We start from the raw sequence: 22,536 nt of genomic DNA on the forward strand, positions 1-22,536 counted from the left end.
ATTGCCCTCTGTACACATAGCCCTGATTCTTGAAAGCCTCGCCCAATTCTTTACAAATATAGATCACACACTGGCTCAGCTGGGCAGCCGCTAGCGTGTCTGCTGCCTGTCATCAGCAGTGCAGGTGTGACGGTGGCCATGGTGCAGCACCAGCGTGATGTGCATATTCTTTGTTGCTGAGTCATTGTGGAATGTGGAGCATATCATTGGGGTTCGGTGGGGGGGGTCTGGTGCATATGTGTGGCTGGAGGGAGCCTCCTTGTGGATCATATTGTTTATGTGGGGGGTCCAGGGGGGTCTGGTGGACATGTGGGGCTGGGGGGAGCCTGCTTGTGGACCATATTATTATTGTGGGGGGACCCAGGGGGAGTCAGTATTATTCTTAAATCGCCCCCCTAAAAGTAAAGTATAGATCCGCCACTGCCAGGTGGTGCAGTTAGTGACTTGTGAATTTTAGGGATGTGATAAAAGAAAGGTGTGATAGGAAATGAAATATTCAAAAATATTAATTCATCTCCTCGAAGGGCCCCATTTAATAGTTGAAGATATTCCTCCTGAAATTTAGTAGTCGGATCACCAGAAATCCTCTGGTAGAAGGACACATCATTAAGTTGTTGAATAGCCTCTTTTAATTAATAATCTCTGGATAATAACACAACTCCCCCCCTTTATCGGCACTCCTAATGACAATTGAAAGATCCTTTTCATGCTCTCTGAGGGCTTTCTATTCTTGTTTATTTAGATTAGACCAATTGGATTAATGGAATAGATTTTCTATACATCATTAACAGTGTTTTTGTAAAATTACATTATAGTATTTGATTTTTGTCCAACAGGATAAAAGGATTATCCTTATAGTCATGGTTATCATGGGCTAATTAAAAAAAAAATAGCCCGTGATAATCAGGACTGTAAGTATAATTAAGTTAAAACATATAGAAAGAATAAATATCTGCAAAACATATAAGTTTGAGTTGTTCTCTTAACATCTACTGTGAATCCAGCGAGTCTTAGTTAGGATGTCTATCTGGATCTTTAATGGTGAGGATCTTTTTGCCGACATTTCATATGCTCTCTAGTTATCATATATTACATCTGGACTGCTTTGGTAAGATGATGTTGTCTATGGATGTAGTTTGGAATGCCACACATCTATACAATTACATGAAGTTATTCAAAACATTAAATTAATACTTATATCTCTCAGGTTCTTTAATTCTTCTTGTTATTCAGTTTTCTTACATTGAGGGTCCATACATATAAAAGAGAAAAAAGTAACAATAGTGTACTTCGTTTATACAACACAATTTCCTTCAATAAAAGGAAAGGTAGAGCAAAGTCCAAGAAAACGTCCTTGATAAATTCTCAACCATGTGACGGAATTAGAAGGTGAGGCACCCAGTGGTGAAAATAGATGAGAATAGGCAATGCTCACATCAAAAGCTTACATCAAAAGGTAAGATGAAATCATATAAAGGTTTCTTTTAATTTATTCATCATGGTTATTTATCAAAATCACAAACTTCCAATCGCCACATGTCCGTATTCATAGGAAAAGAAAGCTTACATGTATACTTACATGTAACTGGTACTTTATATTCATGTAGCAGTTTCTTTCAATCCCTCCAGATTTTAAATATCACTCCCACTCCAGAAATGGGTTTAAGGACATTTATTCATAAAGCATAAAACAAAAGAAAAATATTACAAGCTCAATAAAAGATTTTCATAAGTGACAATGCACCTGGAATCGTATCCTTATACTAGGATGATGTTAAAGTTCCTAATCCAATATGGCATAAAACCAAAAAGGGGCCCCAAAAAGGTCCTTACCACAAGGTAGAAATCACTGGTAAGAGGTAGATATGTCCATACAACACCATACCACTGACGTGTTTTGACTTCAAACTGCCTTCAGCAAGGTGATGGTGTTGTTATGTCTTACTAAGGTATATATGCTCTAGAAAGTCCTGCCCCAATTTAGGGCTACATAGTAATAAAAATACAATTTAAGCATCCAAAACTTGGTAGTAAACAATTCCTATACAAATCATGACATATAGCTAGTCATGGACCTAAAATCATCAGAGAAACCATTTAATTTCAAATTCTACATTTAGGCCATGGGGAACTAATGTATTTACATCATATATATATATATATATATTTAATTTCACTTTGTGCTTATGTACTTCCCAAGTCTTTCTTCGGCCAATTTGCCTTCACTTTTTTGATTCCTATAACAAGTGAGATGGAATTTATGGAACATTTATATTTATCCTTAAAGTGGTTTGATAAATTGTATTTATCAAACCTCTTTTTATGTTTCTAGCATGCTCATTCCATCTTACCCGCAACATTCTTAAAGTTCTTCCAATGTATTGCAAATCACATTCACATTGGATCAAATATATACAATTGTTACTGTTGCATGTAATGAACTCCTGAATTTTAAAAGAACTTCCATTTGAAGTGGAAACAAATTTTAAAACTTAACTTGGAGTTCCTTTGTGTCCTACACATCACACAATCCCCCTATCTGTGGAATCCCACTGTTTTTATGCATCCATTATGTTGTCCTGGGACTGTTCTTTTAACCAGATGGTTTCTTAAATTCTTCACTCTTCTATATACAAATGAAGGTCTGTCTGGAACAACATCTTTTAAATCTAAAAAAATTTATTTTTACTTACTAATATCAAAGTGAGGGTAATATTATAAGTATTTTAATTTAAAATGTTACAAAATTAATTTAAATCTTCCTCACTACCATGCCAAATAAAAATAGTATAATCTATGTATCTTTTCCATAGCTTGATGTTTGATATGTAAACATTATTTCTCCAAATATGGTTCTCTTCCCAAAAACCCATACAAATATTTGCATATGCTGGGGCAAATTTCATAGCCATCACAGTACCCTGTATTTGTTGATAAAAATGACCCTTGAACCAGAAAAAAATGTTTTTCAATATAAAATCTATTGCTTCTTCTAAAAAAATAATTTTGGTTTTATTCATATCACTGTTTCCAGGGGTCTGCTTCCTTGCTTCTATTCCAATTTGATGATCTACAATGGAAAATAGGGAGCTTACATCTGCCATTATTAAAAAATCTTAATTCGTCCATTCTATATTCTTTAATTCGTTAATAACATTTATAGTATCTTTTAAATATGATTTTAATTTTAGAACCTCAGGCTGAAGATGGTAATCCACATACTGGGAAAGATTCCTATAAAAAGTGAGATGGAATTTATGGAACATTTATATTTATCCTTAAAGTGGTTTGATAAATTGATCCAATGTGAATGTGGTTTGCGGGTAAGATGGAATGAGCATGTTAGGAACATTAAAAAGGTTTTGATAAACACAATTTATTTGGTTCAAGGATAATTTGTATCAACAAATACAGGGTACTGCGATGGGTACAGAATTTGTCCCAGTATATGCAAATATTTATATGGGTTTTCGGGAAAGAGAACCATATTTGAAGAAATAATGTTTACATATCAAATATCAACCTATGGAAAAGATACATAGATTATATTATTTTCATTTGGCATGATAGTGAGGAAGATTTAAATTCATTTTGCACAATTTTAAATGAAAATACTTATAATATTGCCCTCACTTTTGATATTTGTAAAGTTAAAATAAAGTTTTTAGATTTATGTACCTTTATATATGTAAATGGGGGATCCATTGAAACAAAAACTCCTGTTAAACCCACGTATAATAACACCTATATTCCAATTACAAATAATCATCATCCGACATGGCTGAAGAGTGTTCCTCGTAGTCAGATCCAAAGAATTAGGAGCAATTGTTCAGAACTACATGTTTAGATGAACAAGTGGGAAAAATTAAATAACGGTTTATGGAGAAAGGATATATTAAAAATAAAATCAACGAAACAGTGGACCAGATAAGAAATACAGACAGAACAAGTCTTCTCAAATATAAAGAGAAAATAAATGGGGGTAAACAAAGAATATCTTTTATTTCTACATTTAACGACCAATATATAGAAGTAGAGAAATCCATTAGAAAACATTGGCACATTTTAATCAAAGACCCAGTTTTAAAAGATGTAATTCCAGACAGACCTTCATTTGTATATAGAAGAGTGAAGAATTTAAGAAACCATCTGGTTAAAAGTGCAGTACCAGAACAACGTAATGTATGCATAAAAACAGTGGGATTCCACAGATATGGTGATTGTGTGATGTGTAGTACACAAAAAAACCTCTGAGTAAAGTCTTAGAATTTGTTTCCACTTCAAATGGACGTTCTTTAAAATTCAGGATTTCATTACATGCAACAGTAACAATTGTATATATTTGATCCAATGTGAATGTGGTTTGCAGTACATTGGAATAACTTCAAAAATGTTGCGGGTAAGATGGAATGAGCATGTTAGGAACATAAAATAGGTTTTTATAAACACAATTTATCAAACCACTTTAAGGATAAATATAAATGTTCCATAAATTCCATCTCACTTGTTATAGGAATCAAAAAAGTGAAGGCAAATAGGTGGAAGATAGACTTGGGAAGTACATTATCACAAAGTGAAATGAAATATATATATGATGTAAATACGTTAGTTCCCCATGGCCTCAATGTAGAATTTGAAATTAAATGGTTTCTCTGATTTTAGGTCCACAATTTCTATATTTTTAAAGATGCTTTTTGTACCACACTGATTTTATTTATGATCCCTGTTCCTACAATTTTAAAATATGTTTTTTGTAATATATTTATTTTATTCATGATCTTTGCTTTTAATTTTATAATATTATTAGTTTCATATATTAACTAAGTGCTATATATTCTTCATATCTTCTTATTCTTATTTTTATTTATATGAAATATAGAGGAGTGACTATGGACATAGATTTTAGTCTATTTATTATAATGGTATTAAAATGGTTACCCTCCGTTTTAACACAAAACAAGGGAATATCCTCCTCCAAAATGGCACCTGACTAAACAATAGAGGCAGCAATGAAGAGGTTAGCGTGACATGTAGCAATGGAATGCAGATCATGGGGGCGGATTCTTCCGTTATTCACGTGTGGACTGCATACTGGAAATCCTCCACACAACTATTAAGGATAGGCTAGTAGCCGCTCTGTGCGGATCAGTATAGAAACAGGAAAGGTATGGTTATGATAGAACACTTCCAGTCACTGCAAGGAAAGCGTGGTTTGGAAGTGCGTCATCACGTTCACTAGAGACAAAAATGTAGTTGTCCTAGTGTTTAGTAATATGGGGAATATGATTTGTTCTTCACCCTGGTTTCCTAGGTAACAGAAATAACATGTGGTTACAGGAAGTACTATTTTTTAAAAACTATTTAAAGGTTACTATGAGTTTCTAATTTATATTTAACATGTTTGAAATTACATATGACTAGCTATATGTCATGATTTGTATAGGAATTGTTTACTACCAAGTTTTAGATGCTTAAAATGTATTTTTATTACTATGTAGCTCTAAATTGGGGCAGGACTTTCTAGAGCATATATGCCTTAGTAAGACATAACAACACCATCACCTTGCTGAAGGCAGTTTGAAGTCAAAACACGTCAGTGGTATGGTGTTGTATGGACATATCTACCTCTTACCAGTGATTTCTACCTTGTGGTAAGGACCTTTTAGGGGCCCCTTTTTGGTTTTATGCCATATTGGATTAGGAACTTTAACATCATCCTGGTATAAGGATACGATTCCAGGTGCATTGTCACTTATGAAAATCTTTTATTGAGCTTGGAATATATTTCTTTTGTTTTATGTTTTATGAATAAATGTCCTTAAACCCATTTCTGGAGTGGGAGTGATATTTCAAATCTGGAGGGATTGAAAGAAACTGCTACATGAATATAAAGTGCCAGTTACATGTAAGCATACATGTAAGCTTTCTTTTCCTATGAATACGGACATGTGGTGATTGGAAGTTCGTGATTTTGATAAATAACCATGAGGAATAAATAAAAAGATTATATGATTTCAACATACCTTTTGATGTAAGCTTTTGATGTGAGCATTGCCTATTCTCATCTATTTTCACCACTGGGTGCCTCACCTTCTAATTCCGACACGTGGTTGAGAATTTATCAAGGACGTTTTCTTGGACTTTGCTCTACCTTTCCTTTTATTGAAGGAAATTGTGTTGTATAAACGAAGTACACTATTGTTACTTTTTTCTCTTTTATATGTATGGACCCTCGATGTAAGAAAACTGAGTAATAGGAAGAATTAAAGAACCTGAGAGACATAAGTATTAATTCAATGTTTTGAATAACTTAATGTAATTGTATATTATAACCCTACAGTGGAGCACAAGGTTTCCACTCCCCTTCTTGTATATGCTTATTTGTCTAGTCTTGATAACACTGGACAGAATCCTGAGCTGCTCCTCTCCAGCACAAAGCCATATATTTTGTTTGTTCACACATTAATCTAGTTGAGGGGTTTATGCAATTCATATGGTCATATGGGTCAAAATAGGGGTTTTATTTATTATTTTTTGGTATCTCGTATTATCTATTCTATCGGTAGTAAGATTGGGTAATGAGGTTCACTTGATTCTATTTATTTTATAGTGGGAGTTTGACTCGCACTAAAATATAGGAATGCAGACAAATATGTATATCTTTCAAGTATTCATTGAACTTTTCTCTATGCTATATATATTCATTTTTATATATTGTTCTCCTTAAAAGTAAGATGTAAAATAAATATGTAAATGTATATCAATCTGGAGTCACTCTAAAAGTAACATAGTATTTTGAAAACTGTTTGATTGTTGCAATACTATGGTGGTACAGTAAATACACTGCCTCATATATGGAGAGCCTGGGGTCGAATCCCAGTGTGGGATTCTGAGAATATTTCACATTTTTTATTTAATAGGGATTATCACAATGTTTAAATATTCAATTGTTTTGAATGTGTTAAATCAAGACACCATTACTTTTTAGGTAGAATTTTTAAGTTTAACAATGATGCAAGTTTGCCCCTACAGTATCAGAAAATACCTCTGATCATTCCAGTTCAAGGTGAAAAAAAAAGAAACTCCTGTCAGACCTTAATTATACGTTGTTTTTTGGAGCAATACATAGGAGATAATAAAAAACTGCTACGGGCTTCTACTAAAGTAAGCGTACATGTAAGCATCTGTGTATGATATTCTGATCACGTGTGGGGTGCTCACAATGGGATCTTGGTTACCCCTAAAAAGAACCTCTTGGATTGGGACTTTCACTATACCACATTCAGTACCCACTTTTGGGGTGTGAAAAATCAATGTTGAACATTATCACCAAATATATTTTCTCTTGATGTTTTTCTTACATATGGATTAATACATTGAAAACATGTAGAGTTTGAAATAACTTTTTGGAACAACTCATAGCGCGGATTTGTAAGATCAATTTTGTTTGTAGTAATGATATTTTATTGTATATATATTATGGATTTGAATCGTGCATGTCTATATTTATAACTTCATGAGATTTTTTGTCTGCAGTATTTAGACACAAAAAAACTCATTTAAGAGAAATGATGATCTGAGCACACTTAGGGCCTGATTCAGAGCCGGACGCAATTAGCGCTCGCTCGTCCAGAAAATAGGGGTGGCTATTCAAATGAACCGTTCGCTCTTTGCGGTCTGTTCACGCCTCTAGGTCTGAACGAGCGAACAAAACTTGCGGCCGTTTTTTGGAAAAATACGCCCCCTGGCCGCTCGCATCCTACGTCATGTCCGCTATTTATTAGATTAATCGAGTACATCGACCAGCGTATGAACTGCTCGCTATTCTTGTGGTTGGTTTTTGCTACCACAATCTTGAGAGCAGTTCTGGCTATAAAATAACCCAGTGACGTGGTCAATGACGCTGCTGTTTTAATTATGCACACCCATAAAACGCCCGTTTTGACCTTTAAGCACGCCTGCGTTCGGATCTCCACTCCCCGTTTTCAAGCACCTTCCCCTGTTACCACCCACATACGCCTCTTTCTGTCACTCAAATTATCAGGCATTCGCTATTTTGCGAGCACATGAATTTCGACCGCACTGACTGGTTCGCGCATGTGTATAACGATCCGTACGCATGCGCAGTTGGGCAAACATCGCTCGGAGCGAACGAGCGGCCGCTTACGAGCGGCTCTGAATCAGGCCCTTAGGTCAACAGGTGTGGATGATATGTTGATTGGCAAGTTAAATAATTGAATGCAGAAGCAGGTATACGTCCTGTCCTGTATATGATTCCTCTTTGATAAAGCCCCATATTGGAGCGAAAAGAGATTTACCTGCCAGTGATTATATATTACAGTAGCTTTGCTGCCACACTACTGAAACTGGGATCTTGTGCTGTAGAAGCCTAATAGACCATACTTACCGACTTTCTTTCACTCCTTTCTGGGAGCAGCCGGAGAGGACCATCTTCTATCTGCTTCGGGGGGCGGGCAACATTAGATCCCGCCCCCTTTACAGGAAACCCCCGCGAGTCCGCGCAGAGGGGGTGGGGCTAAATGACGCGATTCTTGTATGACAGTTCAAAAGTCAATGATCTCTAAATACGGGCAAAGATTTATATATTCTAATTATGGGCATAGGGAATTTGTTTTTCACATCACATTGGTACTGGCTGTGGTAAAATCACTCACAAATGGTATAATCTTCTTAGTAACATTTTGCTTTGATTTTAGACATTCTTCACGTATATATATATATATATATATATATATATATGATAAACCACAATAAAATAATAATAACCCTTCATTTACATTTAATAGCAAATTTAACTAAAGAGTACAATCTATTTTTTTCTTTGTATGGGCAGTCGAATTTTCGATGCTCCCCTTGCAAATTATCTCACAGAAAGCTTAGGCCCTCATTCAGAGCCACTCGCTAGCGGCAGTACGCTCGTTCCGAGCGATGTTCGCACATCTGCGCATGCGTACGGTTTTTAGTACGCATGCGCGAACCAGTCAGTGCGGCCGAAAATCATTTGTACGCAATATAGCGAGTGCCTGCTATTTTGAGTGACAGAATGAGGCGTATGTGGGTGGTAACAGGGGAAGGTGCTTGAAAACGGAGAGTGGAGATCCGATCGCAGGCGTGCTTAAAGGTCAAAACGGGCGTTTTATGGGTGTGCATGATTAATACAGCAGCGTCAATGACCACGTCACTTGGTTTTTTTTAACTCAGAACTGCTCGCAAAATAGCGGTTGAAAAAACCAACCTCAAGATAGCGAGCAGTTCATATCCTGTTCGATGTACTCGATTAATCTAATAAATAGCGGACATGACGTATGGTGCGAGCGGCCAGGGGGCGTTTTTATCAAATAAACGAGCGTATGTTTTGCTCGCTCGTTCAGACTTAGAGGTGTGAACAGACTGCAATGTGCGAACGGATCATTTGCATAGCCACCCCTTGTTTTTGAACGAATGAACGCAAATAGCGAACGGCTCTGAATGAGGGCCTTAGTTTCTCGTGGTTTCTCGTGTTAGTGCTGTAGTGGGATAACATTGAACGAAGTAGTGTGCACATCGGCCGGTGGATAGAACTGACCATCACTACTGTACATAGGTTGCACTGACATTTATTACAAACTGACAGCTGACAGAAGATGAGCTTTTAAGAGACACACTGTAATGTGCATCTGATATGTATGATTTATGTACTTTAAGTTGTTAATGGGTACATTACATTAATACTGTATTTTCTCTATAGAGTCTTTCATGTAAAGTGTTCATTTCTCTGAGATGATTCATTATTTTCTATCTTTTAGAACAATATAAGAAAGCTTTATTGTAATTTTCTTTCAAGATCAAATCAATACTGTTATGATCCCTTGTCGCGGTGCCCCTAAAAGGTGCGGAGATTGTAGGCCGGTTCCTACTCTGCCTATTTGGTAATCTGGCACTGGGGACATGCATTACACAGAGTGTACTCACTAAGGTGCAGTTGCGATCGAGACAGAGGCTATCAGAAATGTTGTAGAAAAGTAATGGGTGTTCCTGAGCGGTGACTGGGAGGTGGCTAGTAGTGGTCTGATTGGTGGGCATGTTATGGGAGTGTCACGGTCGTGCCAATGCAAGCAGCTGCGGTCACAGATGCACAGCCACATACATAAGAGGCAGAGGCGGCACTGGGTTCTTTAAAGCCCAATGCAGCCTGCGTGTATGTGTCAGAAAAGGGAGGTTGGCCTTCTGTGTAAGGGGGTGTGCCCCTGTAACACCCCCCAGTTTCATCACTCTGGAGGTGTGCCCAGCACTCCCAGATATGCTGGGCGGCCCCTAGAGACTCTCCCTACGTTCCCAGCTCATCCTCAGTGCTCAGGAGCTGGGTACTGCACAATAAATCACAGTGCAGTGCCCAGCTCCCAGTCACTGAGGAGGAGCCAGCAATTTGGTGTCACCCCTCGGAAGGTGATACCTGGTGTGGCCCACACCCCCCTAGTGACACAACTGATAGGAGGCCATGGTCAGATGGAGAAACTGTACCTGCCATAGGGCTGATGCAAGTTTTGTTGGTGTGACTGATGGTGGTGTATAAGGATGCACCAATCGTTATTACAGCGTGCACAGGCGCTAATAGTGGGCATCTCAGACACTGCACAAATGTATGTACACCCTCTGCTGCTGAGTGTGCCTCAGAATCACCCCCAATACGTAATTTTTCCACTAAGAAAATGAAAGCGGGCAGCTGATTGCAATGGGAAATCCTATCTTTTCTGTACTGGTACCTGTAAAAAGCTTTCATAAAGTTTTGATAGATGTCACCTGGTACACAACACCACTGTGACATAATAAAAATGGGTAGAATACAAATTTTGCCAACTGAATCATTATTCGTTATCCCACCATCATAAACACAGTTTTTAGACTATTGTAACAAATATAAAATTTAAAATTTGATATCCAAGAGTGATCTCCCCCACATCAATCCTGTTTCTATGATCCTGGGGTTGGGTATGAGATCCCAGGAGTCGGAATGCCGCTTGTCAGAATACAGACAGCAACATCCCGACAGTCAGAATCCTGACACCTATAAGAAAAACAAGTAAGTCTAACCCTTACCCCTAACCCTAATTCTCCCTCCCTGGTGCCTAACCTTAACCTCCCCCCTAGTGCCTAAACCTAATCTCCTCGTACCCTAAACCTATAGGTTGGGGCCCGTCTGGTGCAGCACATAGACTTCAGTTAGGACCCCAAGAAGGAGCCGGAGGATGGAGCGGGGCCTCGGAAGATTAACTGGGAGCAGCCACAGCAGGAGGAGGAAAAAGGTGAGTTATATACAGTCAGGTGCATAAATATTGGGACATTGACAGAATTTTCATATTTTGGCCTCTATTCACCACCACAATGGCTTTGAAATGAAACAAACAAGATGTGCTTTAACTGCAGACTTTCAGATTTAATTTGAGGGTAATTACATCCAAATCAGGTGAACGGTGTAGGAATTACAACGGTTTCTATATGTGCCTCCCACTTTTTAAGGGGCCAAAAGTAATGGGACTATCAACTCAAAAGCTATTTCATGGACAGGTGTGGGCTATTCCCTCGTTATTTCATTATCAATTAAGCAGGTAAAAGGTCTGGAGTTGATTCTAGGTGTGACATTTGCATTTGGAATCAGTTGCTGTCGACTCTCAATATGAGATCCAAAGAGCTGTCACTATTAGTGAAGCAAGCCATCATTAGGCTGAAAAATAAAAAAAAACCATCAGAGAGATAGCAAAAACATTAGGCGTGGCCAATTCAACTGTTTGGAACATTCTTAAAAAGAAAGAACGCATCGGAGAGCTCAGCAACACCAAAAGACCCGGAAGAACATGGAAAACAACTGTGGTGGATGACAGAAGAATTATTTCCCTGGTGAAGAAAAACCCCTTCACAATAGTTGACCAATTCAAGAATACTCTCCAGGAGGTAGGTGTATATGTGTCAAAGTCAACAATCAAGAGAAGACTTCACAAGAGTGAATATAGAGGGTTCACCACAAGATGTAAACCATTGGTGAGCCACAAAAACAGGAAGACCAGATTAGAGTTTGCCAAACAATATCTAAAAAAGCCATTACAGTTCTGGAACAACATCCTATGGACAGATGAGACAAAGATCAACTTGTACCAGAGTGATGGGAAGAGAAGAGTATGGAGAAGGAAAGGAACTGCTCATGATCCAAAACATACCACCTCATCAGTGAAGCATGGTGGTGGTAGTGTCATGGCGTGGGCATGTGTGGCTGCCAATGGAACTGGTTCCCTTGTATTTATTGATGATGTGACTGCTGACAAAAGCAGCAGAATGAATTCTGAAGTGTTTCGGGCAATATTATATGCTCAAATTCAGTCAAATGCTTCAGAACTCATTGGACGGCGCTTCACAGTGCAGATGGACAATGACCCGAAGCATACTGCAAAAGCAACCAAAGAGGGTTTTTAAGGCTAAAAAGTGGAATGTTATGCAATGGACAAGTCAATCCCCTGACCTGAATCCGATTGAGCATGCATTTCACTTGATGAAGACAAAACTGAAGGGAAAATGCCCCAAGAACAAGCAGGAACTGAAGACATTTGCAGTAGAGGCCTGGCAGAGCATCACCAGGGATGAAACCCTGCGTCTGGTGATGTCTATGCGTTCCAGACTTCAGGCTGTAATTGCCTGCAAAGGATTTGCAACAAAGTATTAAAAAGTGAAAGTTAGATTTAGGATTGTTTAGTTTGTCCCATTACTTTTGGCACCTTAAAAAGTGGGAGGCACATATAGAAACCGTTGTAATTCCTACACCGTTCACCTGATTTGGATGTAATTACCCTCAAATTAAATCTGAAAGTCTGCAGTTAAAGCACATCTTGTTTGTTTCATTTCAAAGCCACTGTGGTGGTGAATAGAGGCCAAAATATGAAAATTCTGTCAATGTCCCAATATTTATGCACCTGACTGTATATGTATATCCCGGGCCTATCGATTACTGTACACATACTGTTCTATCTCCCTGTCCCCATGTCCAGGGGCGCCGAGAGGGAAGGAAAGCAGGTACTAATAACCCGGGCCTGGGCTGCTGCTGTGTGCTGGGCTGCAGTGGGAGACTGCTCGCGGCCTCTGTGCAGCAGCCACATCAGTTCCTATGCCTGTTGGGGGGAGCAATCACGCTCATATTGACTTGATGGTTTTTCACAGATGTAGTGTAGTATAGGTGTATTATTGTAGCGACACGGACATGTTGCTGAAAGTGGTTATGTACGGAGTCGCTGAATTGCTCACACTGGAAGTCATACTAGGACAGGAGATCTGCACCTACTGTAGGGCTTGTGAAAGCTTCAGTGATGTGACCGAAGGTGGTGTCTAAAGATGTACAAAGCAAGACTGCAGTATCTTTAGACACTGAAAGTGGGAGTCTCGGTGCTGGCTGTACACTAGGGTAAGCTTTGTAGCGGCATTAGCATAAAGTCACAGACACAGCTGCAGCAAACGACACAAGGAAGGTTGTGACTGCCTTAGAATCAGGCCCTATGAGAATCAATCCCACCCCCTTAATAAACCCCACCCCCTCAACAGACCCCGCCTCCATTAGGGCTGCTTCTAGAAATTTCCCGCACTGGCTTCCATGCCAATCCACTCCTGATTCCGGCACCACGCTAGGACGCATCGCTAATGAGGTTGGTACACACTAGAGATCGTCTAGTGTGTACCAGCCTTTAGACAAATATACACCCCTGCACTGCCATAGGCTGCTGAGTCCAATGATCAGCACCCATGCCAGCCCCCATCCTAGAGGTTAAAACCATCTCTTTTCTTATGTCAGTCATTTGGTTTCTCAGATTATAGAATTGTAGTATAAACAGTTTTAAAGCTGTACTAACATCTAAATAAGGATTTTACTATGGTGCCCTTGCCCTAGCCAGAGTCCCAAGGTCTGTATTATTCTAAGTACAGTCCCAGAAGTAAACCGGGGGAAAGGAAAGCAGGTGCACCTAACATAAGCTGCAATCAGAAGACTCGCACACCACTGGCTTCCACCATCAGTTACAGTTAGTAAATGAAAGAGCCCCGTAAAAATGATTGCATGTACAGTAGGAGCCCTCAGTGCTGGGTCACTGGAGAAACAATGGTTTATGTAGATGGCAGTACAGCTTTCAACCAAGGGTTGTTATTTTGTGATTTTAGTACTATTTAAAGAATATATTTACAGTATATTGCAAATAAAACAGCATTATTGGTTGCAAATATTGTGAAAAATTACATTTATTTTGTGTTTCATTGACAGAAAGAAGAAAGGGGAAAAGAATGTTTCTAACCAAACATCTATGGTTGGATTTTTTGAGCTGGTTAGTACCTAAATTCATCAACCAACTTTATTTAGTTTTTGATACAAACAATTACATTTATAAAAAAACCCACAAAAATAAAGTTGACCTTTTTTAATAAACTGAATTGCTGCCTCGCTGTAGAGTTTGTGTGTTCTCTAGGCAATGCATTTGCTTAGGGGTTTCTAAAAAAAAAAAAAAACCTTTAGCAACACAAGTGATAACATGTGTGCAAATATGTTGTGACACATAATGCAGCAACCAATCATATTCTGAGTAAAAAATAAAATTGAAGGTTTCATTGGTTGCACATTACACCGCAATTTACATATGACCAATTGCCTTAGATTGTAACATATAACACAAACATGTGGCCTGCTTGGTAGTACCACACAGCTATTCTATTCGTTGTTCTTAACACAATTTTTATAATTTGGCCACTTGTTGGAAATGAGAATGTGGTATAATTTTGCTATAGAAGTTAGCACTACAAACAATATGGTGGACTGGGTGATCTTGCAGAAATCGCAGTTTCTGTATGCTTACCACTAAATTAAGTACAGCGACTACTAAATAAGCCTCTAACACAGCAGAAGATATCACCAATATTCAGTTATGTGCGGTGAGGTCAATGGCTGGGGAGGCACACATGGAGATAGGTCTGAGTGCTGGGAGCCTGTCTCACGCCCTACTTACTGTAACTCTCCCCTCACTACACTAAGTTTCAGTGTCCATTGATTCTCCTACCTGCTTTACTGTGTCTTCTCTTGCTGCTGAGCTCTAATCTCTAAACACTGCAGTGCAGTTCCTGGTCACATGACACATCCAAGGTGTCCATCAGTGCTCAAGGCACGTCCCCCATGCTCAGAGGCATGCCTCTATTAGCTCTCTTTCTGTGCAGCTTATTGCCTGTAGTGTTGCCACTCCCAGCTCTGCAAGCAGTGTCTGACTATACAGAAGCGAGGCTGAGTAGTTGCTGCCTCATCTCTCATATCTCTGCAATCCCAGGGAGCTCCACAAAGCTGGTGAGTGTTAACCATAAAAATGATTTCAATAAACAAAGAAGATGTTTATAAGTTATAAATATCTTCTTTGTATTATTGTAATCCTTTTTATATTAAATCTCAGGAGTATGAAAGGGGATGCTCTGACTCCCCTGTCTACCCTGACTGCATGTCCCTGCGATTGGAGCATACCACAGTCCTCATACACGTTGCAATTATGCTATTTATTAAGCTCCAAGGGGTCTATTCAGCAAAAATTGTTTTCCTTAAAAAATGCAGTAACTATCATTTCTGCATTTTTTAATTATTCAGCAATGGGTTAATGGAGAAGATAATGTAATTATCTTCTACATTAATTTCCATATCGCATAGTATCGCACTGTGTGGAGCAAGCCATTGCTCTCTACAGAGCTTTAATGCTTTTTGCTATTCAGCAAAGCAAAAAGCATTAAATTACTCAAAAAAATCTTTACTTTATATAACGCCATCTCAGAATGGCGTTACATGGAGAAAATCCTTACTTATCCCGAAAACTGCAAGGACAGAGGGAAATATTCCCATAAGTCCCTGCAGTTTCTTGAAACTCCACCCCTGTCAAAATGGTCTAAATTGATTGAAATGTGTACACCGGCTTTATATTAGTCTATATACATTTATATGTATGTGCTTTTATATTGCGAAGAATCAAAAGGTTTTGTTTTCAAAATACTGAAAACAATGCTTGCTGTAACATTGCAGGGACAGTGTGTTAACGCAACCGCTGTCTCTGCATAAAAAATGCTGAATAGGGGCCATAACATTTAATAATTGATAAAATAATTGATGTTGCCTGATAATATTCGGGGAAACATCGTCACTCTTGCTGAATAGAGCCCCAAAAACTGAAAGCATTCAGAGCTTCACCGCAGGAACTAAAGCCAACTTCAGAAGGCTTCAAACGGCATCAGTTAGCCTCTACCTATGGAAATGGAGACCAAAGTGCAAGGAGGGAACCATTTTGATACTTCTGCCTCCTCCCACCTGCACAGTTTTCTAATCACTAATTTTGTGCTTGAGCGGTAAAACTGCTGGAATGGAACCTGGCATTGCAGCTTTCACTGCAACTATTAGTGGTGAAAGTATAAGTGTAATACAGTGCTGTAACAAAGCAGCAGTGCACCCTGTGCCACTGGCTCTAGGAAGTGAAGTACTACCCGTAATGTCCCTTGGGCGCTTTGTGCGGCTCAGCAGTATTGCTACTCATGCAGGTGCTGTGGGTAAGCGACGGTGCTGCCCCCGGGGCCCTCTGTGACAGAATGTGTCGCACACCCCTATTTATGGCCCTGGTGTCAGGCTTCTCCGGGAGCATTTGATCCCAGCATGATAGATAGCCGCAAAACTTATTCTTTCTGTATCTCGCTGCAAATAGGAACATTAGGTTTCATGGTTTTATGACTAAATTGATAAGTAGGCCCTTAAAGTCAGGGTTGCATAAAATTGGATTTAAAAAAAAATAAAAAAATTAAAAATTGATTAATTTGATTTAAATCAGATTTTTTGGATTTAAATAGGATTTTTTATTAAAACAGTTTTTAAGTAAACATTTTACATTTTTAAACATTTATTTAAAAAAAATAATAAAAAATCCTATTTAAATCAAATAAATCCATTTTTGATTTTATTTTTTTTCAAAAATCCAATTTTATGCAACCCTGCTTAAAATGAAAAGAAATATGCAGAGAAGACTTTCTGTGTAATATACTGTAAGTGTTTGTATTGCTGTGCCCCTCTGGGAAGATAACATGTAAATAAATGTGTGAATACACTGTAAATGAAGCTCACAAATGACCTGAATATCTCCTTGCAGCTGCGCTATGCGGATACTCTCGATATAATATTGATGATTGTCGGCTTGCTGTGTGCTATCGCCTCTGGCGCTGGACTTCCTCTCATGATCATAGTCTTTGGGCAGATGACAGATACTTTTGTTCAAAGTGGAACTTCTCTAAATAGTAAGTATTATGTTTTCATTAATGAAGAACTAAAATATAGGATATAGAATTTCCATGCTCTCTGTATCATTCCAAGGCAGAATAGCTGGGGAACACTGTTTTTCTTTTTGCATACATTAATATCAAATATTAATATTCTGTCAAAATAGGATGTAATGTACTGTTTCATAGTTGCCAACTGTCTGTAATTTCTATATATAGTTTATAAACTTTAGGCCAGATTCAGTGATGTACGCTTTTCCAATGTTCTTGTAGTTGAAGTATAATCGGCAATCTGTGCATGTGTCTGAGTCACATGGTACATGCATCAAGGTACATTACCGTTGTCGCCCGCAGCGACTATTTACTTGCGTGTAATTGTCAGGGAGCATCTGTGGGAGGTTACACAGAGTGGTGACAAAGAACACAGGCCTATCGCAAATGTTTTGAGTGTGTGTCACATCCTACATCTGTGATCCCATATGCAAGAAAAATGTCTCCAGCGACTCAGTACCTGCGGCCATTCTACGCGACCATAGGGTTAAGGATTTGGGACAGATGCTGCGTCCTTGTACGCAGATACTTAGACTTGCAAAGCCGCAGGTGGGTGTCTCAATACATTCCTTGACGTCTGTGACATTTGCATATTTTCGCACATCCATTGCGTAAATGGACTCAGCAGCGGCGGCGGCGGCATTAGCGTACGACGTTGAATCAGTCCCTTTATTTCTGGAATTATTCTATTTCTTGTAAATGTCTGCACTTTGCATTTTTGATCATTTACACATTGAAATGTTGTTGTTTTTTGCATGTTAGATTTAATTCATGCTTGCCGATTTATAAATTCTCCTCCCTGGGAGAAGCCTGGGGAAGAGAAGCAAGGGGGCGGAGTCGGCCAGGCGGGTCACGTCATTAAGCCCTGCCCCCTCTCAGGAATTCGCTGTTAACGGCGGATGCTATTCTCATAAAATGGCATCATTAGGCCCCGCCCCAAACGCACGGACCCGCAGATCCCCGGCAATATTCTCCCCATTCTGCCCACTACACTTGGAAGTGAGCAGAATGCAGGAGAAGTGCCTACCCGAAAAATCGGGAGCCTCCCGTGACTTCCAGGAGGGTAGGCAAGTATGATTTCATTCTTATGCTGAAGTAGCAAGAATGTCAGTTTTTGAGGCCAATAAGAAAGACCAGCATCAGATAGAAAAGAAGTGTAACCAGACAGTGCATTTATTTCATCCCTAGAGATAGCTCACCTGATGCCTACCGTATTCCTTTTACCACAACACCAGTACACCTATATCAGCTGCTCACCAAATACTTACAGCTCTGTTTAGTAAAACATGCAAAGAATAGGAGAAAGATTTCAGAGCTTTTCATCAATAGATTATGTTCAAATTTATAAAGAAACACATGCTGGCACAGCTCCTGCTATAAAGATCTGTCCAGGAGAGGAGTTTGCCTGCATATTTGGCATATGCTAAAGATGGCATAATGTCTTTCTTTCTATAGATGGCCTTATGTTTGTCCGAAAAAATGAGAAAAGCTTCGCTTCTCTCACTTATACCCCTTTTACACCAGAGCAAAAACCTGGGTTTTTGCTGGGTCTACCCAGGTCGCAGCTCAGTGTAAAAGGGTCCCCTGAAAAATAACCTGGGTCAAGTGACCCAGCAATTCAACCCAGGTAGCTACCAGTGTTGGACCCAGGATGGACCCAGGTAATGATGCAGTGTAAATGGTGCAACCCGGGTTATCTGACCTGGATCATGCCTAAAATGAGCGGATTGGTGGTTGTGGAGCATTCACCTCCCATTTTTTATGACCTAACAGGTTTAGCAGGGCAGACCTGAGTTCAGTGTGAACAGGGCTGACCTGGGAGTAACCCAGATCAACGGTTTAGTGTAAATGGGTTTGACCTGGGTCTGACCAGGGTTGGAACCATGTCCAAAAACCCAGGTTGGACCTGGGTTTTTGGTGGAAAAGAGGTATTATATAAGTACTGTGCCAGAACAGCCTTTATTTATTTTATTAAATAGACCTCTAATACCCCTTTCAGACAGAGAAAAAAAAAGGACCTGGGTCCTTTTTCTGTGTGAAAGGGTCACCCAGGATGAAATTCTCTGAGGCTTCGACCCTCGTTGCTACCAAGGTTATTCCCGCGTCCGTCCGGGGTTGCCTGCTGTGTGGATGGCATGACCGTGGTTACGGTGACCTGGGTCATGCCTAAAAGTAGCTGATTGGAGAGCACAGTGGGCACTTGGAGTTGACATAATCTCCAAGCGCCCACTGAGAGTCTGAAGACCTGGGTCACTTGAAGACCCAGGGTCAGTGTGATCAGCGATGACCTGGAAATAACCCGGGTCTATCCACTGTGTGAAAAGGGGTAAATACTGAAACCCCAGCTTCAACCCGTGTTCAGTGTCCCGGGTTGGTTCAAGCTGGGGTTTCTATCTGAATGTGTTTTTACTGTTAGTTACTAGCCATGATTGTGCAGTGAAGGACACCTACTGTACCTAGTGGAGAAAGACTTGACTCAGAGGTAGATCCATGGGATGTGCCTACATTATTCTGTCACCACACACACTGCACAGGTAAAGATTTGTAACGTTTTTAAAATTCCCCCAAAATTTTTTATAATCGAGTTCAGTGAAATTTGACATTTTCCAAAGTCCGACAAGACATTAGTATCACAAGTGACATGCTTAGATGGATTGTTGATTGAAAGATCTACAGTAAAAAGGTAGACAATGTCTAGATAAACACCAGGGGCTAAATGTAATAGGGTAAGAGTTTAGAAAATGTGAGAGAAAACTCTCACATTTGTAAACTCAGCCAATGTAATAAAGTCACAGAACATACAAACTTCCATGTTTTTCAGACTCAAAAAACTCTCAAGATTTAAACTCTCATCCAGGTGTTTCCTCTTTTGAAAATACAACTTGATCAATGTATTAGTGAGAGTTTTACTGCTAAACTATCACATTTTCTAAACTCTCACCCCATTACATTTGACCCCTGATGTTAGACAGTCAATAGGTCGACAGGGTCAAAAGGTTGACAGGGCCAAAAGATTGAGAAAATGGTCAACACAAATATGATCGACATGATGTTTTTTTTAACCTTAATCTTAACCTTAACCCTCCCCTTGGTGCCTAACCCTAACCATCGGGGTAAGTGCCTAACCCTAACCATCGGGGTAAGTGCCTAACCCTAACCATCGGGGTAAGTGCCTAACCCTAACAGTTGGGGTAAGTGGCTAACTCTAACCATTGGCAGATCTAGACTCTTGCTTTAGGGGGGGTGGGTGGGTGGTATGTTTGTATGTACAGTGGTGGCAAGGATGTGCTTGCCACCACGTAGGCGATCCGTCCATCATTATGGATCCCAATGGGGGCCCTGGGAGTGAGGTATGTGTGTCCTGGGTCCTCAGACTCCTCATTAATATGGTTTTTGTCACCTGTAGGAGTGGGACCTTGTGTGTATATCAGAGCCAGTTTTAGACCAAGTAGAGCCCAGGGCAAAAATTCCTTTTGGTGCCCCACTTAAAATTAAAAAAAAAATGATGCTGTTTTTGTGTGTACTAAATAAAAACTCACCTTACCTATATGGTGTTTTCTCAGCAATGGGGAACCTCTGAAGAAATTGATCCTCCATGGGCAGACAGTGGGCCTTATTCAGACCCGGTCGCCAGTGCTGGGCGCTCTCAACCGTGTCGATGTTTGCCCCCTGGGCATGCGCATGTCGCAGCCGGCTCCGACGTGCGCATGCGCGAGACCCGACTAGCGACGGGCGCTCCATCACTACGGGTCTCGCACCAAAGGGGGCGAGCTGTCGATGGTGATTGACAGCTCGCCCCATTTGGGAGGTGGCAGCCAAACGGAGGCATTCCTGATGGAACGCTTGCCATTTGGGGGCGGCCCCACTGACATCAGGAATGATGTCAGTGGGGAGCTTCCTGCCCACAGCTTAGCTAGTGACCAGGAGGCTGCACTTTACACCACAAGCGGCCACCCTCATTCAGAGCGACCGCTTGTATCTAGCGATCGACTCTGAATGAGGGTCAGTGTCCTCAATCAGTAGTCGCCATTCACATTGAAGAGCAAATGGTCCGGAAGATTCCTGTTTGTGTAGGAATAAAATCAATGTCATCATCATACAACAGAAGTTCAACCAGAAATGTGCCCCGTGTCCCGTCCAGCCTCCTACCCCCTGTGTTCCCTCCAGCCCCGTCATTCCAGCTTCCAGCCCTCTGTGTCCGCTTCAGCCCCATCATTCCAGCTTCCACCCTTCTATGTCCCCTCCAGTCCCCTGTCATTCCAGCCTCCAGTCATCTGTGTACCCTCCAGCCCCTCATCATTCCAGCCACCAACCCCTTGTCATTCCACCCTTCAGCCCTGTGACCCCTACAGCCCCTCATCATTCCAGACTTCAGCCCTGTGTCCCCTCCAGCCCCTCATCGTTCCAGCCTTCAGTCCTCTGTGTCCCCTCCAGCCATCTGTCATTCTAGCCTCCTGTCCTCTCCAGCCCCTCATCCTTCCAGCCTTCAGCCCTCTGTGTCCCCTCCAGCCACCTGTCATTCCAACTTCCACCCCTGTGTCCCCTTCAGTCCCCTGTCATTCTAGCCCCCAGCCCCATGAGTAACCTCAACAACCAACCCACTCCCCGGCCCCCTCCAATTTACCTTTATTTCGGCAGCCAGATTGCTCCTTTTTTCTTTCAGTTTTGCTTCCTCCTGCTCCAGCCACGGCAGCCAGGTCCTTTCTTGTACGCTGCCTGCTTCTCAGGCTCTTCGGCTCTTCCTCTTCCTGAGCACTTGACACGTGGTAACACTTGTCCCTGTAGAGAGCCGGCTAGGTCAGGGGGCTTGGCCTAATTGCAGGAGGCATGGCCACGCCCCCTTATGGAGACAAAAATTATCCTTTTTTCAGTTGTGTTATGGGGGAGATCACCCTGATCACCCCCCCTGGATCCGCCACTGACCCTAACCCTCCGGTAAGTACCTAATCATAAACCTAACCCTAACAAAACAAAAAAAACATGTAGATGATTTTTGTGTCAACCTTTTGACCATATCAACCATTTGTACCTGTCAACCTTTAGTGTGTCTGCCTTTTGACCCTGTCAACCTATTGACTGTCTAACATCTGGTGTCTATCTAGACATTGTCTACATTTTTAATGTAGATCTTTAGACCAGATCCCCTTACCCTTAGATGGATCAACACACAGTGTGGCC

The 22,536-nt window shown here is 40.4% G+C and overlaps 1 protein-coding gene across 1 annotated transcript in view; it reads left to right on the plus strand.

Annotated features, from left to right (window-relative positions):
• Positions 1-22,536, plus strand: part of LOC148542031 (ATP-dependent translocase ABCB1-like) — a 190,343-nt gene that overhangs the window by 54,612 nt on the left and 113,195 nt on the right. The window contains exons 4-5 of the mRNA XM_088473936.1: positions 14,291-14,351; positions 17,181-17,325. Coding sequence (XP_088330062.1) covers positions 14,291-14,351; positions 17,181-17,325 — 206 coding nt within the window. The remainder of the gene's footprint in view (positions 1-14,290; positions 14,352-17,180; positions 17,326-22,536) is intronic.

Source organism: Taudactylus pleione, unplaced genomic scaffold (assembly GCF_031769625.1).
Source record: "Taudactylus pleione unplaced genomic scaffold, aTauple2 ptg000016l, whole genome shotgun sequence".
NCBI classification, from domain to species: domain Eukaryota; kingdom Metazoa; phylum Chordata; class Amphibia; order Anura; family Myobatrachidae; genus Taudactylus; species Taudactylus pleione.